The sequence below is a fragment of the Suncus etruscus genome, chromosome 12, assembly GCF_024139225.1.
Source record: "Suncus etruscus isolate mSunEtr1 chromosome 12, mSunEtr1.pri.cur, whole genome shotgun sequence".
Lineage (NCBI taxonomy): Eukaryota > Metazoa > Chordata > Mammalia > Eulipotyphla > Soricidae > Suncus > Suncus etruscus.
The window spans coordinates 76,450,176-76,469,250 of record NC_064859.1 but is presented as its reverse complement, the minus strand read 5'-3'; the positions used below and the strand labels follow the sequence as shown (position 1 = coordinate 76,469,250).

The following is a 19,075-nucleotide window of genomic DNA, read 5'->3' as shown; positions in this document are numbered from 1 at the left end:
CTTGCAAGCAGCTGAATCATGTTCTATCCTCAGCATCCCCTATGGTACCCTGAGCACTACCAGGAATGATTCCTTAATGCAGAGCATTAAGTAACCCCCTGAGCACTGCCAGATAAAATCAAAACAAACAAAAGACAAAATTTACATTAAAAAACTTTCTTCCAGAGGCCGAAGAGATAGCATGGAGGTAGGGCATTTTGCCTTGCATGCAGTAGGATGGTGGTTCGAATCCCAGCATCCCATATGGTCCCCCGAGCCTGCCAGGGGCGATTCCTGAACATAGAGCCAGGAGTGGCCCCTGAGCACTGCAGGGTAGAGCTTTAGGCTCCATCCAAACACTTCATGGGCCCCACAGGGCCATCTTCAGTGCCAGGCCATCACCTCAAAAATCCACGTCTCAAAGCCAAGGGCACTGTGGGAAACTAATCCTGTCCTAATTGGCCCTAAGCTCCTCCGATGAGGTCTTTGAAAGATACCCCTATATGACCCTATGTGTACTGGGAGGTTTGGCTCTGGGGGTGAGATAGTTATTCAAAAGACCACTCCCCCAATCCCTCTTATAGCTTGAAACAGCCCAAACAGGATCCCACACACTTCTCAGCCTCCCCAGCAGGGGGCAGCAACTCCCCACTGAGACCCCAAGAGCACTGGAACTGCCTGGAACCATCCTGGTCCAGAAAGCAGCAGTTTCAGCTTCTTTCAAGTTTTGGATCACACAGGGAAATGCTCAGGGGTGACTCCTTGCTTTGTGTTCAGGAATCACTCCTGCTAGTGCTCCTCAGGAGACCATAGAGGATGCTGCGAATTGAACCTGGGTGGGTCATGCGCATGCCAAGCTATACTAGCACTTCAAGCCAGGAGCAGGTTCTGAGTTCTGAGCTGAGGGAAGGCAGAATCGGTGCACGGAAAGCACAAAGGATGGGATCACACTACCTAAGGGGCAGAGGCTAGGTCACATTACCTAAGGCCGAGGGCCGTGGCAGGGCCGACAGATGGTTCTTCAGCAGCTGCTGATGCTTTGGGGAATCGCGGCCATTGAAGACAGTTGAGCCCATGGCTGCTATCAGTGAGGGGTGATCAGAGGCTGGGCCTGGAAAGTGAGGAAGGGCAGTCAGGTCCCAGGTGAGAACAGATGCACCTCTGTGCTTACACACACTCGCATGTACACACATTTACATGTATACATTTACATACATGCACATGTGTATATAATGCACCACACACTCAACACAAATACACATACCCACAGTCACACACTGCACTCATATACACACATGCATTTCCAATGCTCATATTTATACACATGTAATCAATCATACATACACTCATACAGGCACTCACAAACACATGTAGTACGCATGTATAAACATAGGATGCACGAGGAAGGAATGAGTATGAGATCTCAGGACACTGAGCAAGCGCCACCTTCTCCATGTTTATAAGCTACAGGTAAGCTTGACTCTGAGGAGCCAGAAAGTACAACGCACAGTGTAGTGATTCTGCCCAGATAAACACACACTTTCTTATGCACTCTCCAGCACTGCCCCCGCCCCCCATACACACACACACCATTTTGTCTTCTTGGACAAGTTCTAGGCCTCAGGTTTGTTTCAGATATAGTCAGAAAAGTTTTTTCAGGGAGCAATCACCCAGGTCCAATCTGCTAACAGAACTGACTGGGACCTCTGGATCTGAGGACATTTCTGGGTAACTGTGGGTCTGGTCTTTTGTGGCTTCAGGCAGGCTACCTGGGAGACCTGTGCCTGCAAGTCACTCCAGAGAGGAGAACAGAACAGACACTTTGTGGGGGCAAAAATGTGGTGTGAAGCCAGTGACTGAGCCCAGTGCTAGCTGCAGACCTCACTTGGTGCCCTCCGATGCCCTCTGTATCATGTTCTCCTCAATTCAGGCAGGTCGGGACGACCTGAGCTACTAGAAAGAAGTCAAGTGTGTGTGGCCCAGGGCCTGGCGGGTCGCGAGCACTTACTAGTGATTAGCATTGTGATCATACCAAACCCTGCAAAGCAGACAGGAGGACTTGTTCCAGCTTCACAGATGAGGAAACAGGAAAGAGTTTAAGCACATTGCCCCAGAGGGCTCAGCTCAGAGCTGACAGCCAAGAATCCTGATAGCCCAGGAAGAAAGTTGCTCTATCCTGTGAACAAGGCCTGCATCCAGGGCAAAGTGCCAAACATGTGAGCCAGAAAGCCATGCAGGCTTTGCAAGCAGGATTCCCAGGCACCCGGCAGTAAAGATAAGACTGGGCACAAGAGGGGCCGAGAACAGGCTGCTCACGTAGCGGGGAGACTCAGTGGGGCATAATTGTCACTCTATGCTCCAGCCTGTCCTCGCTCCAACTCTGCACTACAACTGGGGGCCAAGGGCTGCAGAGGGCTCCCAACACATCATCCCACCCCAAGTAGGACAAAGCTAACATGGCAAACCAACTATCTGCATAAAAAATAGGGCACTTTGGGGGCCGGAAAGATAGCAAGATAGCATGGAGGCAGGTTGTTTTGCCTTGCATACAGAAGGACAGTGGTTCGAATCCTGGCATCCCATATGGTCCCCCGAGCCTTCCAGGAGTGATTTCTGAGCATAGAGTCAGGAGTAATCCTCAGCATTGCTGGGTGTGGACCCCCCCAAAAAATATAGGACACTTTGGAGGTGAAAAGTTAGCTCAATTCAAATGTAAATCTTGGCACCTGCAGATTCTAAGTTTTAGTGTCCCATGCTCTCCACCCCCAAAATATCACTGGATGTGGCCCTGGAGACCCCCAGCAAGAAGGGGGAAACACCACCTTATCCCCCAGGTGCAAGCACTGAACTGTCAGGGCAAGTTGGCTGAGCTGCTGGAAATGTCCCCTGTGTGGGAGCACTCCACAATAACCTCAGAAAGCATAATGCTCTGTTGAAAACTGCTCCTGCCAGATGGTGCAGGACACACGTCATCAGGAAGGACACTCAGACAGAGCCACCATGCCACTAAGTCTGGAGAGAAGTGACGCAACCCCTTGGGGACTCTGCAGTTTCTTTACCTGCTGCCTGGGCTCCCATTGAGATGCTGGGGTTCAGTCCAGCGGTGGGTTCGCTGGAGAAGGCAGTCAGAGGCCCTGGGCTTTCCAGGGGTGGGAAGAGGTTGCTGGGGCATGCACTGCTGGAGGCCTGCCGGCTTCTGAACTCTGGGGAAGGCACAAGGGGGAAAAAGGCTCAGTGTCCCAAGGTCACACACAGTCTGTGAGCCTGGGGTCTGTGGGTAAACGTGACATATACTCATGATACAGAGATGTGTCCACTGCAGAGGGAAAAGCTGGACCAAACATTGACGTGAAACTGACACTGTACATGTATGTTACATGCAACATGTGCAAATACAAGCAATACACACGCTTATACTCAATCTAGCAGGGCTGAACCATCACCTGAGCCTTTCCTACACTACACATTCACACATACTCACATCACACATCCCTCACCTGAGCCTTTCCAACAAATGAGAGGCCCTTGCGTGAGCACTCCCTGTGCATTGCGGACGAGGTAATACTTTAGATGTTTTTGCTTCTTGGGCTGAGTGGTGAGCTTCAGATTAATGTGGTTGGAGAACTCGGTGAAGTAGCAGAAGCCTTTCTTCCCACAGCCAACACAATTCCCAGAGAAGCCTGGGGTGGGGTGGGATGGGGGACACAAAAAGAAAAGTATGGTAATCGCCACAGTCTTCATATATTCCTGCTCTCAGTAACAGGCCAGTAGTCGCATCCTGGACCCCAACTTGAAATTCCCATAGGGCAAAAGGTCCCAGTACCTTGTCCTGGTAAAAGGATCAAGCCAATTAAATGGGGAGAAGGGACATGAAGATCTAGTCATAAAGAGATTAGTATGGTTTAGGGGCAGATTTCAAAAGCTACACATTGAGGGGCCTGGGAGATAGATCAAGGGTTAGAAGTACATGTTTTGCAAGTAGGAGGTTTGGGTTTAATCCCACACAGTTCCCAGCACTACAGGACATGATCCCCAAGCATAGAGCTGGGCATACCCCTGAGCATAACTAAGTGTGACAAAACAAATACAAGAACAGACTTCAGAGAGCAAGAAGTTCCTTTGTCTCCACTGATCAGATACTTATAGCATCTGCCACTATTTCCATTTCCTGTCCAGTTATAGAAGAGCAAGGCCATTAGATCACTGAGACCATGGACCTTGGAGGTGATCTAAGAATTCACATTTTTAGCCTGAATCGAAGTAAGTGGATCCCATACGTTGTTGACTAGAAGTCAAGGCAACCCTATCATGCATGGCCAGGACAGACATCAATATGGCACGCAAGTCCCACAGATCTGGCCATCTCAGAGTATGGTCCTGCCATCAGAGACCAGACCAGAAGGACCATTCTGGAAGTGGACACAGGCTCCCGCAGCTGTGAGGCTCTGGGCAGGCAGCTTAAGCCCCAGCATCACAACCACTGCCTCTGACCTACAAACTATTAAATTCCACAGGATTTGTTTGAAAAGACCTTTCCAAGCAATTCCAGCTCTGTGCCTTAGGAGTGCTGATTAAAGGTCAGATGGTTTTGGCTCTTTTATCTGATGAGGATACTTGTTGCAACTTGCTGCCTCGGCCCTTCCTTAAGAACTTGTTTTTCTCCAAGTGTGTCTTGTTTCCAGGGTACAAGGCCCCCGGGAGGGGGAGACCTGAGGCTGAGACTACTTTATCGGGCTGCCAAGTTTCAAAAGGTCATTCTGACTTAGGCTGCAAGGCCATGCAGCTCTGTGTGTAAACCCTGCCACTACACAGAATCTTCTGAAGGCATCTGGCTAGCACTCAAGAAAAACATCAGTGAAGACTCAAGCCCTCTCTGGGTGAAAACAGATGTCATGCTAGAGATAGCTACTGATTCTCGGGTCTCCTTGAACGAAGTTAACATTCCTTCTACGTCCTAAAAAATAAGCACAAATCTCCCTTTCTAGACACAGGACAGGTATGGTTTGGTTAAATCTTTCAGAACTCTGATTCACTGCACAGACCTCGGCAGCAAAGAAATGTCAGACACGGAATAACAGATTTTAGAGGGACAGATAGGAGATGACACATGCCCAGTTAACAGAAATCACTCACCACCAACTAGACAGGCCACTCAGGGGAAGAAGCATAGTGACATTACAGCAGGTTGGGTGCTTGCCTTGCAAACAACTGACCTGGAATCAATCCCCAGATGGTCTCCTGGGCCCATCAGGAGTGATTCCTGAACAGAGAGCCAAGATTAAGTCCTGAGCACTACTGGGTGTGTCCACACCCCCAAAACACAGCAGCATAACAGCCAGTTAGTCAGGGCAACATGACCTTCTTTGAAGAAGCCTGAGGACCCAAGAGGCCATGTAATGATCCCAAGTGGATAAGGGTGTGATGCATTCATTCCATAGCCTGGCCCCTCTCCATGCCTGAGCCATGCACTCAACATCATCAGCATTCCTGAGTTGACAACAGCTGGTGGGATCCCCCAGGCAGGTGCAGGAACAAAGGTGGAGTGAAAGGAAGCTGGGAAGAGGTGAGCAGCCTCTGAGCACAATGCCTGTGGCACCTTGAGCTGATGGGAGTTTAGAACTGGAGTTCATCTCTCAAAGAATGAGGACCCCACCCCTCATCCCATGTAGGATGACTTTGAAGGACTACTGGTGCCCCATCTCTCCTTCCTCCATTGTAGTCCAAAAAGACCCGACTGGTGCCAACTTCCCACAAATTCCAGGAAGTGCTAACCCATCTTTCAGGATGGCCAGACTCACCCTGCATCTTTCTAGGGATGTTGGCAACTGTTTCCCTCCTACCCCCCACATAAGGCTGGTCTGGGGTCAAGCCACTGCTCCTGGGTCAGCAGACAAAGTTCCTAAAAACATTTAAAATCTGACTCATATGTTTTTAGTACATGTGTTTGTGTTTACGCACCCAAAGAATACTTGGTAGGAATAAGTCGAGGGCTATGAGGAAGACAGACAAAATACTGTCTGCAGGAAAGACTCAGGAGGTGACACAGCCATGAGCTGGACCTCAGAGTGTGTTTATGTTCAGGGAACGGTGTTGGTGCAGCTAATAGACCACCGGCCCAGTCCCCAAAAGCCTCAGTATTAATGATGACTCTGAATAAAAGCAGGCCAGAGCCTGTGAGGTGAAAGAAATTGAATCTAACCCACATTCACCACTAGTGGGAATGTCAACTGGTCCAATCCTTTTAAAAACAATCTGGGCAATTCTTAAGAAATTAGTTTCCATATGACCTAGCAATTCCTCTTCTTGGCTTCTACCACAAGGGTCCAAAAATTCTATTCAGAAAAGGCCTCTGCACTTTCCTGTTCATTGCAATACTATTCACAATAGTCAACATCTGGAAACAACCCAAGTGTCTAAGAACAGATGAGTAGCTAAAGAAATGATGGTACAGGGGCCAGAGAGATAGCATGGAGGTAGGGTGTTTGCCTTGCATCCAGAAGGATGGTGGTTCGAACCCCAGCATCCCATATTGTCAACCCGAGCCTGCCAGGAGCGATTTCTGAGTGAAGAGCCAGGAGTAACACCTGAGTGCTGCCGGGTGTGACCCAAAAACCAAAAAAGAAAAAAGAAATGATGGTACAAATATGCAAGTGAATACTATTCAGCTGTATGAAAAGATAGAGTAAAGCAATTTGCTGCTGTCGGACAGATCTAGAGAGTATCTGAGTAGGCTGAGTGAAGTTAGAGGAAGAGGAGCAAACATAGACCCTCTCATAAATGGGATATAAAGAAACAAAGCAGGAGAATAACTAATGCCCAAAGGCAACAGAAACCAGAACTGGTCTTTAGTAGAAACTTACCTCACAGGAGGGTAGGGGACACTGGGACACTATGGAGGGAAGCAGACATTGATAGAGGGTGTGGTGAGGGAATGTGCTATGCATGAAACCCTACATTAAAGCACATTACCTAGAAAATATTTTTAATTAAATCTAGCTAGCTGTCTATACAGTAACCATCAGCTGTTAAACTTATTTGAAAACACCCAAATGGATTGTGGCTGGAAAGAAAAGTGGTAAAGATAAACTAGAATGTTCTGGGACTGGGGTGGGCTGGCTGATTCTCTTGTCTCCCCTTCCCCCATGGAATCTGGTCACTCCTCTCACACATCTGACTATGGAGGTAACTGTGGTCAAACAACAGTGCGGGGAAAATGTACAGCTTAGGCTGAATATTAGGGTGAAATACCCAATCATAGGAGGAAGTGATGCCATCAGAGCTGAGGGGGATCCAGGGGTCCCTGAGGCTTGTCTGTGGCAGCACTTTGGGCATGTTCATGGCGACAGGCCCCATGTGAGAGGCCCCACAGCAAAGTTTCCACAGGACAAGCCTCCTGTCTTTATGCAACAGCTATGGAGGCATCTGTCTAGGCAGTGGCAGCTCTTCCTTCACTTTTCAAGGCTGTGTAGAAGCGTCCTGTCCACTGAAGCCCCATCTCTCCTGAGAACCGTGTACGTTGGACACCCTTATTGCTATGAACTCACTTCTGGTAGGCCCTACACACATTAGGGAAAATGCTATTGAGGTCTGGTGTCTCTGAACTGCTACCTCAGCATCTAAATTCTCCCTGGGGCAGCTGTGGACTCTGGGGGGATTTTGGGACACCCTTGAGCAGGTCGCAATGACCAAGAAAGGCTTCTCTACTGACCCCACTGAATGAACAGAAGTCCCTTTCGTCCCATTTGAGACAGGAAGAGTCCAGCTAGAAGTTTTCTCTCATGTCTTTGCTCTCAGCCAGTGGAGAAACATGACTGCCCCCCTCCCCACCCATGGAAACACACACTTAGAAACAAATCTTCATTCTTACCCAGACAAAACCCCTCAGTGAATTCAAAGTAGATAGAGTAAGGACTCCCTTCTTCATAAATTCTGGAGGCTGTCACAGAGCGGGAAGTTAAAGCCATCACTTCCCTCAAGATACTCCACAGCTTCCATTTTATAGGTCACTAAAAAGCCCCTAATGCAGGGCAGGGGCCCACCTTGTCCTGTGTGGCCCTCGGGGTTAATTGCAGGAAACTGAACCCGTGAAGTGTACAAGCTGAGAGCATAAAGTTATTTTAAAAGAAGAAAGCATCGGTGATTCCCACTGGCCCCAGTTACCCACCTCCAATGGCTTTTTGGCAAGCAATTAACAAAGCTACAACTTCCTCTGTGCCCGCCGCCTGAGGAGACGGAGCTATTACTGCACTGGTAGTGATTGAGCTGAAAGATTCCCGGCTCCACATCTCAGGACACGGAGCCGCCTTGATTTACTGCCCTGGCAATTCCTTTACAGTCACTAAGTAGTGGAATTCAGGCAGAGCCCCAACCCTCCCAGATCAAACACTTGCCCAGTCCCCCTTCCTGCTCTTTCCAGAAAGGCTTCAGCAAAGCGCAGCAAATCTGAGAGGAAACAGGTTCTTTGCTGGACTGAATGCTCTAGGCTGCTGCTTGTTCTCAAAAACAAAAAAATAGAAAATAAGCCCATGGATTTGCCCAAATAGGGACCAGAAATACTACAACAGGTAAGATACTTGCCTGGCAGGTGGCCAACCTAGGTTCTATTCCCAGTACTATATAAGATTTCTTGGGCATTGCCATGAGTAATCCCTGAGCACTGTCCTGATCACTGCTGAGGCTTCAAAACAAAACAACAACAATAATATTTTGTTGTTGTTGTTGTTGTTGCTTTTGGGGCCACACGCAGTGGGACTCAGAGGTGACTCTTGGCTCAATGCTCAGAAATTGCTTCTGGCAGGCTCTGGGAACCATATAGATGCCGGAAACTGAACCAGATCCCTAAGGCAAACACCCTGCTGCTCTGCTATTGCTCCAGCCCCAAACAATAATATTAACATCAAGAAGCTAGAGAGATAATAATGACCAACTCTTGGACTCAGAGGTTACTCTAATCCCTAGAACATGGCATTCCAAGCACCCTTGGGCCTGACAGAGGTGACCCTAGTAATCCACAGCACTGTAGGGCCCAAATACCCCACACTCATGGTAAATCCTTACATTGAACCTCTGCTCAGATGGCTGAGAACTGGGCCTCTTGAGTAGCAATTGGGGTCCAGCTGTTTCTACCCCCTCTAAACCCCACACACACATTAAAATAAAGTAATGACTATCTCTAAAAGGGTGGATGGTAAGTCAAAGGAAGGAATGGAAGGAGGATGCCTGCCATTATTTGGGATAGGAATCTTCCAGAAGAAGAACACACATTCAACGTGCTTATGCTTCATATCTCAGACAGGCCTGTACCTCAATTCCTGGCACAGGTAGTCCTTGAGGTAAGGGGTGACACATACATGTACCTAAAACTCAAATGAGAGGGCAGGCCAAATAAGAATGGAACAGATCTGCATTCCCTGCCTCAGGGGAGAGTCCACATGAAAGACATGAAGGGGCTGTGACAGGCTGAGAGAAAAAGGCCCTGTCCCATGCACACATGGATGGAGGATGGAGAGGAGGCACTCACCAAGCAGAGCATTGTGGCCACTGTCATCCGGCAAGAACCTCTTGTCAACGGCGCATACTAGCAGATGGTCGGGCAGGCTGGGGGCCTTGGCCCCCACCAGGAGAAAGCCTGCGGGGACGTCGATGGGCTCATTGGAAATGGAGACAAGACGCAGGTCCTTGCCTGCCTGGCAGAATCCTAGGAAAGAAGGACAGGATTGACAGTCTAGCTGTGGGGTGCATCCTGCTTCAAACAAGTGTCAGCCTCCTCTTAAGATGTGCTGCTTAGGGGGAAGACTGGTATTCCAGCAAGAAGGCTGGAATTGAAGAGTTTAGGTACTATACGATGATTCTAGACCTTCAGTGTCCCCAGATAAGACACAAAAAACCATCTATAAGATATATCTATGGGAGCTCTGAGTTACTTGGTAATTTTCCTATCCTGTGTTTCATGTGTGTGAGGAACAGGTGACCAGCAAATAGAATGAGAATGTGAGGACATTGGCTACTGCCAGGGGACTAGGGGTTCTGGACAACCAGGACAGGAAAAGACCTTTATATCAGGAGACCTTCACTCTCTCTCATGAAGAAATGATGAGGGGAGGTGTTAAAAGAACAGGAGGAGAACAACTGTTTCTTTGGCCAAGGACCCCTACATGTGGGTCTCTGTGCTTATTCCAACTCAGTTACAAACTCAGATAATGATTTCAAAGAACCCTAAAGATCATGAAGCCTTCTCTGAAAAATCTGATACAGCTTTAGGAAGGGAACTTCAGAGAGCTTAAGAAATGTTCTTGGGTGGGGAGGAGAAAAAAAATAAAGAAATGTTCTCTACACTGCAGAGAGGTGGAGACAAAGAGGTGGAATTGATTCCCAGGTTGGGGGAAAGCAGTCCCCTTTGGTTGTGGGGAATTTTAGAACATTCCTTGAGGTCAAGATAAAAATCCAAGTCTCCTAGCTCTGTGCTCTGGATCCTCTTGCAGGAAATAGCTAGGAGCTATCAGAGCAATCATTGTCTGCATTTGGAAGTTCTTTGAAATGACTGTAATACCATGAGTGATTTTCCATTCTTGCTATTTAGTTGGGATTCTTACCTTTTGGATACCAGAAATCCCACCCCCGAAAGAACCACTTCATGGGCTTCCCTTTTCCTGGAGAAGCAGGTCTGGGAGGCTCATTCCCTCCCTGCTGCAGACCACCTTTAGGGTCAGGTCCAGACGCACAGACCAGACACAAAGGACCTTCCCTATTACTTGCATTATTTTCCTAAGCCAGGCCTATCCACAAAGCAGACCCTGACTTAAACTCTCAAATGAGCTATGCTCTCACTCCTCTTTGCCACAGTACATGCCGTTCCTCAATCTGCTATGCCTCAGCTTCTCCTAGCTACTTTCTTTTTTTTTTGGTGCCGAAACCCGGGAGCGACTCCTGGCTACTTTCTACCAATCTTCCAAAACTCAGAGAAAGGAACCTCACTTCCAGGAGTCCTTCCCAACTTCCTCATTCTAGCAAGAGTTGCTCCTAAGCCCTGTACTGGCTGTGCTCCAGCTCCCATGAAACTGGATTTGGGCCTTGATCTCCATATTCCCAGAGCAGGGCCCAATGATGGCCCAAGTTAACTTCACGACTCTGGGACTCACTAGAGACACTTCTGGCCTGGCAGGGATGAACTTCCTCCTCTTAGCAAGGCTGGAAGTTGCCACTTCACTGTTACCAGGAAATCCAGTTGCCAGTCTGCTACCCATAGTTCTGGTGCATGAGAGAACCTTCACATACACACCTTGTGCCCCTGGGACATGAGTAGAGGTGGGGGTGCCCAGCCAGGTTAGCCGACTTACCATCTGTGGTGCAGCACCCCTCTGGAGCTGGGTGCATCTGGTAGGAGTTGGCAGCGCAGTTTGCTCCCAGGCCCCCTTCTCCCTCTTCTCCCTCTTCATCATTGTCCACTCGACTGCCACCTAGACGTGAGGTAGGATTGGGATGAGTAAAATGGAAGCTCATCTGGCTCCCCAGGAGCATGCTCTACCTAACCTGGAGTCCCTCCTTGATGTCATCCTCTGCAGGCAGCAAGTATTCCTGGTGGATCCTCACCAACACACCCGAGCCAGCCACTGGCAGCTGTCTTCGCTAAGTAGCAAGCCAGAGTGCTTTTTCCCAAGGTCATGATGTCTGTGCCCCAGCCTGATGTTTCCCAATCAGGTGCCTGTCCCAGCTGCCCTCCAGAATTGCACCTGCATGTGCATAGCTGTGACTCACTGCCTGGATCATCCGTGGACAAGTACTAAGCTGGTGCATAACAGGTACTTGAGAAACATTCATGTCAGAGGGGCAGCAACTAACAGAGAAACCAGAGTCATAAGACCTGCAGGCCAGCACCTATCCTGTGAATGGTCCACAGCCCAGCAGTTAGAACCAAGGTGGGAGATGAGAGATTTTTACCTTTTCTACACCCTCAGGCCAGCACAGGACTACACACTCCAGGTTGAAGGCCCCGGATACAGACCATTGTCCATCTAAAAAAACCAAGTGCCCCTCTCTTGGATAAGCTGCTAAATGGCAGAGCCTGACAGTCCACTATGCAATTATCCATCCACATGGGCATAACAAAAATATGCATTTTTAGACATACAAATCCACCCAGATTTCTCTCTCTCTTTCTCTCTCTTTCTCTTTTTCTCTCTCTTTCTCTCTCTCTCTCTCTCTCTCTCTCTCTCTCTCTCTCTCTCTCTCTCTCTCTCTCTCTCTCTCTCACACACACACACACACATACACACACACACACACACACACACCTTCTCTTCTAGAACAGAGTCAGGCATACAAGAACTTTAGGAAGTTCTTTTTATTTATTTATTTTTATTTTGGGGGCCACATCCAGTGATGCTCAGGGACTACTCCTGGCTCTCACTCAAGAGTTACTCCTGCTGGTACTCGGGGGACCATATGGGATACCAGGGATCGAACCCAGGATGGCCACGTGCAAGAGAGATACCCTACCCACTTTGCTATTGGTCCAGCCCCCCAGGAAGCTCTTTTTAAAGTGAAATTGTATTTTAGGAGTAATGGCAAATGTGGAACTGGCCAGAGAGGCAGGACTCAGCACAGACATGCCTTTACTTCCTGACACTGTGGTCAAATAAGCTTCTGAATTGGGGTGGGAGTTTAGGTTCATGATGACAGAGTGTTTCCCAGGAAGTGATGGAACAGGAAGTCAGAAACTCAGGTTTTCATACTAGAGTCTGCCACTGCATGGTCACTAGAAAGTAATGTCAGCTTTCCCTGGCACCCTTTTTTCCCTGTGGCCTTGTACTACTAAAATGGTACCACTCAAAGTCACTGAGCTATGGCTGTCTATGGGAGAGCAGGGCCCACTAAACTGTGAGGAACAATCAGTGCGGGGACACTGCACTTTACCCTCAGAGAAGTCACCATTTTGAAGGAGCCTATGGGCCCAGAAGCACAGAAAAATAGAAATTTTCAAGCTGGCTGCAGTGGGAAAGCTAGCTATTAGGGATGCAAGAATTCCTGTTTCCTCACCTGGGCCTAGAGGACCCAGAGGCACTGGGAGATTACAGGGCAGAAACACAAAGAGATAAAGTCAAGATTCCTTAAACTGCCGCCTTCCTGCCATTAAACACTGGCCAGGAGGGGTCTGAGCAAAAGGTAGTCACCTTTGAACCTGGCGCCAGCAAGGCTGTGCAGATAGCCAGGGGGCCCCAGTGGTCCCTAGACCACCCAGGGAGTGACGGCTTGTGAGATCAAGACTATCTCCACACCAGGAGGCTAGACAGGCTAGCTAGACAGTCTGAGGGGAAGCTGAAGACCCCAATGTGCAGGTAAACAGGAGAGAAAGTGGGTGCCCTTGGAGCTCTGGGGGTGCTCAGGAATGTCTGTGCGGTGATTCTGCTGACAAGAACAGGAATTCAGCTTCCCGGAAAAAATGAAAACCTGAAGCCGCAGAAAGGCAAAGAAAGCTCAAAAATGGAGTCACTAAGAAAGCAGGATTAAAGGTCAAAGGTCTGCCTGAGACATTCCAGGCTCTTTGATGGGATCTGCCAACACAAAGCAGGAAGAAACTTCCTGAGCTGGGGCAGCAAAGTGCAGTGTTCCTCAGGCCTCCAGCAGGGCTTTCAATGGCTGCAGACAAATCTGGTCTGGGCTTTTCATTCTCATGTTTCTACTCATTTTTTTTTTCTTTCTGGGATCTTTTTTCTTTTCTATGCTTTACTTTCCTTTCTTTTTTCTTTCTCTTTTCTCTTCCCCCCTTCCCCCACCTCTTCTTTCCCTCCCTTCCTCCCTCCCTCCCTCCCTGTATCCCTCCTTCCCTGTCTGCTATACTGAGAAATACTCAGGCCTTACTTCCAGTTATGTGCTCAGGGTTACTCCTAATGAGCTCAGGGACCATATGGAATGCCGGGGATCGAACCCCTATCAGCTGCATGCAAGGCAAGTACTATTGCTGTAATATTTCTCTGACCCCTCAGTTTGTTTTATTTTCTTGTAACTATGCGACATTTGAATTGGCTTGAATTATAGAAATTGACCCACAATCTTGTTTAATTAGTAAAGACTTAAACACCTTTTCCATTTGTTTTGTTGGTCATTAAAAAAAAATGACACATAAAAGATTCTTCTCAGGACAGGCGAGGTGGCGCTAGAGGTAAGGTGTCTGCCTTGCAAGCGCTAGCCAAGGATGGATCGTGGGTAGATCCCCTGGTGTCCCATATGGTCCCCCCAAGTCAGGGGCAATTTCTGAGCGCTTTGCCAGGAGTAACTCCTGAGTATCAAATGGGTGTGGCCCAAAACAAACAAACAAACAAAAAAGATTCTTCTCAAGAAGGAGGTGGTAAGACCCTCCAGTTAGAGAACAACGTGATAAAGACCCAGCAGAATTACCTTCACAAATTTAGAGAATGTTAACAGACCCTTGTGTAGCTCAGTACACAGGCCACAGGCACCTGGGTCATGAAAATCTTTAATGTTATTGTCTGAGGATGGAAGGCAATAAGATAAGGAACCCTGGGAGCAAGGAAGCAGATACAACACTCAACCTGCCTGCCCTGGTGTAGGAGGTAGAAATTGAGAGCTGAAGCGAAGGGCCACGCTGAACCCCTCCCCAGCCCAGCTCCCCCTATACATTTCCCACCAACTGCTGCCTCTCTTTTTCTCATGCTAGAAAAACAGATTTTCAGAGTATTTGCTGTATTCTGTGTTGGGCAAATGAGGAAATTCTACAGAGCCTCCTCTGATTATATAATGCCCAACATAATGACTGAACAATCAGCAGAGAACCTTCCTTGTGCCCCAAGAAAGGAGACAGAAGCCTCAAAGCTGCTCCTGAGAGCAAGCTCAAGTTCCACAGGCAGCTAAAGGCCTCCCGGAAGTCAAAATTTTGGAGATGCCGCCTTCAGATGCAGCTGGAAAAGTTGACCATAGAAATCTGAAACATGAGGAACAGCTAACCTGTGGGGAGGTGGAAAAGAAACTTATATACCCCACAGCTAAGGCACCCCTCATTTCTCCTTATTTAGGACAGAACTGTTAAAACAGAGGCTCAGGTTCTGCTCTCAAGTCATCTCCCAAATGTGAAGCAAACAGTGGGGGTGGAGGCCATTGCAGATTCTAAGATTCCATTCAAATGTGCTAAGTCATTAATCATCCTGACAATTATTAGTTTGTCAGGAAGAACAGAGCTGTTTGTTATTGTAAGAAGTACCCTTGCCTTACATACAGCCTACCTGGATTCCATTCCCAGAACCCCACATAATCCGGAGCTCTACCTGGAGTGACTGCTCCCTGAGCACAGAGCCAGATGTAAGACCTGAGCACTGCCAGCTCTGGCTCCAAAACAAAAACAAAAAATGAAGAGAGAATGGCCATTCTATTCCTCAAGCATCTTAGCCAAAAGCCCAGTCTCTAAAACATTCTCCATCTATTTTCAGTGGCTGCCACTTGCTTGCCCACCTGCCAGCAGACTGATTGTCATGTAAATAGGAGCGCCATGAAATTTTCTAGAATGTCCCAATTTCTGGTCCATTCCTGTCACATCCAGTAGTTTTGCTTCTTGGCTGTCACCACTTACAGGCTAATTTATTGAGAATTTTTTTTTACAGTGACAACAATGCCCCCAGCCAGAAATAGTTACCACCAGCTTCACACCAACACCTTATTCCCTCTGTGCCACCCCCAGCCCACCCACCCCATAGTCACTAGACACACACACACACACACACACCATCACCGCTCCATTATCTACACTCATAACCACTGACATACACACCACAGCCTTTCCAGAACAGCCCTAACACATCAGATATTCTTATTTAGGAAGCTCCCAAGCAGTGCTGGGGGAGTGGATAGGGGGCACAGGCAGGGTATTCAGATTGGGTGCTGCTCAAGTCCTGTAGAGCTGGAGGTCAACAAAGCCACACCTGGAGGTGATAAGGGACTCCAGGGATAACCCTAACAATGCTGGGGTTCAAGCTCTGAGCCATGAACATACAAAGCCTGTACTAAAGTCCCTTAGCTGGCTCTCTGGCCCCTGTTCTCTTTAAATTCATTGTAATTCATCACCCTCCTTCAACAGCTAAGTGGAATCTCAAAAAGGTAACAAGTGGAAAACAACCTGAGAGCTGAAGAGATAGCACAGTATGTAGGGTGCTTGCCTTGCATGGAACAACCAGGGTTCTATCAAACCCAGCACCCAATCTGTCTACCCAGTGCCAGTGGAGGCAGAACTGAGCACTACTGAGTATAAAACAAAAAGAAAAGAAAAGAAAAACTGCCAAGAACTTCCAGCAGTAACTGCCAATATACTGTGACTGTCATAAACTGTGAATATATTTTTAACATAAAAAGACACAACTATAATTATTGGTTGAAGCTGGGGACACCCGCCCACTTTCACCTTTGGAGAATGAAGCCCACTTAAGGCTCTCCCATCATGAAAGGAAAACTGTTTATTTATTTTTGGCACCCATGAAATTCATGAGATTTGTTTTTTTGTTTTTCAAAACATCTGAAGGCTGATGTGCAAAAAGAAACTACCTCAACTTGATAAACATATGAGTTACAGGACAAAGGGGAAATATATATTTACATATATACAAAAACATATATTTGGGGCCAGAGCAATAGCACAGTGGCAGGATATTTGCCTTGCACGCGGCTGACCTAGGACAGACCCGGGTTTGGTTTCCAGCATCCCATATGGTTCTCGTGCCTGCCAGGAGCAATTTCTGAACATAGAGCCAGGAGTAACCCCTGAGCACCACTGGGTGTGCCCCCCCCCCCCCAAAAAAAAAAAGAATTAAAGGCATTTGTAATCTTAAAAGAAATGTTGACAAATTTTCAAATGAAATGTTTTAAGAAATTTTAAAGACCTGTTTAAGAAAAACATGACTTTGACTAAGAGCACAACAACCAATTCAATCCCATGTAAGGGCAATTCTCTTTTTCTTCCTTTCTTCTATTATTCCAACAAATCATTTTCATCCTTGTGCACTTTCTGGCTGAAATTTATTTTCATTTGAGCCCAGGGAAGAAGTTAAATGCAACTTTCTTCAAATAATAATTCTCATCTGCTTGATTCCACATTTGGAGAGCAGAGCAAAGGGGAAAGAGAGTTTGGCACTGAGCTGCTCCCCACAAGATGCAGCCAATACCAGCAGCCAGGGTAGGGGTGGGGGTGTAGGAGGAACCTACCTTCCAGGGCCGACAGCTGCTGCTCGGCTTCCAGGTACAGCTGGGAGAAGACGGGCCTTGGCACTAGGCTGTTGGAGCGAAGGGAAGCCTCGATGGAGTTGTGCAGAACCTCTTCAAAGCGTGTCGTCTTCAGCTGTCCAGCATAGGAGTTCCCCATCTTCCAAAGAGGCAACGGGGTCTGCTGTTTAAAACAGCATTTCAGAGGCAGTTAAAGAGAAGGCCCAAAGGTGGAAGGTAAACCTGCTAGGAGGAGGGCAGAAAGATTGATTGTGGGTTCTAATCAATTGTGGGTTCCAATCAATGGCAGGTCCTCAGCTCTGCAGAGTGGATTGAGAGCAGTTCTGAGCCACAGCTACACAGCCCCGCGTTGCAGGAAGTTATATAAGTCACAGCTTTCTCTAATTTAGCTCACAAAGAGCAGAGTCTGACACCTCCTGGAATATTTTACTAGAAATCAGCTTAGTCATCCCCAGGTTTCACAGGCCATCTCCCCCCCCCCCCCAGCCCCCACCGGGCTTTTCCTGAGATGTGATTCTCTCAGACACTCACAAACTCTCTTTCTCTCACACCCTAGAAACCTCAGCCAAAGGATGGTTCATTTCCCTAGAACAGAATAACCCTGCACCTCTCTGTGTGGGCCAGCCACTGAGATTGCAGTGATCCATGACCATCAGTCCCAGAGTTCAGAGTTTCAGGACTCGGCCTCCCCCTCACTGCCTCAAAGGTAGGAAGGAGAAGGCAGTTTTCTTATCATGGATTTTTCTACTGAAAGGCCAATTAGGATTATTCTTTCTTTAAAGCCTTTTTGCATGTTTCCATTAGGCAAATAATACAGAATGGCATGTGGAAAATTGAAAAATGACAGAATGGGCTAAGAGGAAAGTGGCTGATATTTTTATGCACCTCCTTTTCCACTGGCCCCCAAGAAAGCCACTGTGAGTTGCTTTCTATTTGTTTGTTTATTGTAGCAGCTTGAATAAGCAAACAGCATGTTATTCATCCACGGAGTGGTACAAGCCAGTGAGTTTAAGTATATTCACTGTGGTGCAACCATCACACAAATCATTTGACAACATTATCCTCATCCCAAAGAGGTACCTTTCCTTAGCTGCTATTCCCTAATTCCACAATCCTCCTGCCCCAAGTAAAGAATAAATTCTCTGTCTCTGTAGCGTCGCCTGCTCTGGACTTTTCCCAGTAATGGAATCAATCAGTATTTTGTCCTTTGGTGGCTTCCAGCATTGTGCACAGCATTTCCAAGGCTCACCTTGTAGCATCCAAGTGGGAAATTCATAAGGGGTCTGTCAGACTGAATCCCTTAGAACTTTGGGCAATGGGGAGGCTCTTTTTAGAGCTATAATGACTCTGTGATATATTTTTGTTTGTTTGTTTGTTTTTGGGCCACACCTCATGGTGCTCTGGGGTTACTCCTGGCTGTCTGCTCAGAAATAGCTCCTGGCAGGCACGGGGGACCCTATGGGACACAGGGATTCGAACCAACCACCTTTGGTCCTGGATCGGCTGCTTGCAAGGCAAACGCCGCTGTGCTATCTCTCCGGGCCCGACTCTGTGATATAATTTTTAAACACTCTTTTTTCACTTAACGTAGGCACTTTGTACAGTTTCTTACAAATATAACTGCATCCTACTTTGATAAAGGGGGAGATATCTCTCTTGGATCAAACTTCTGGTTAAATGTCTATATATGGCCACAAGAACAGACATCTAAACTGATATTCTTTCCTAATGCTTTCCATTTAAATTTAATTTAATTGGGGTTCTGGTTTATATTTCAATGTTTCTACCTTTTAAAAAAAGTATTGTTCTTTTGCTAAACTTCTTAAAATGAATAACTTGACCATCATCTTCATTTTTCATATTCCTTAATAATTAG

The 19,075-nt window shown here is 47.5% G+C and overlaps 1 protein-coding gene across 1 annotated transcript in view; it reads right to left on the bottom strand.

Annotated features, from left to right (window-relative positions):
* Positions 1 to 17,522, bottom strand: part of GREB1 (growth regulating estrogen receptor binding 1) — a 69,119-nt gene extending 51,597 nt beyond the window's left edge. Inside the window, exons 1-6 of the mRNA XM_049784551.1 lie at positions 17,182 to 17,522; positions 11,316 to 11,435; positions 9,500 to 9,676; positions 3,477 to 3,659; positions 3,039 to 3,182; positions 962 to 1,090 (exon numbers count right to left, since the gene is read on the bottom strand). Of these exons, the coding sequence (XP_049640508.1) occupies positions 962 to 1,090; positions 3,039 to 3,182; positions 3,477 to 3,659; positions 9,500 to 9,676; positions 11,316 to 11,435; positions 17,182 to 17,338 (910 nt within the window). The 5' untranslated portion in view covers positions 17,339 to 17,522. The remainder of the gene's footprint in view (positions 1 to 961; positions 1,091 to 3,038; positions 3,183 to 3,476; positions 3,660 to 9,499; positions 9,677 to 11,315; positions 11,436 to 17,181) is intronic.
* Between the last annotated feature and the right edge of the window lie 1,553 nt (positions 17,523 to 19,075).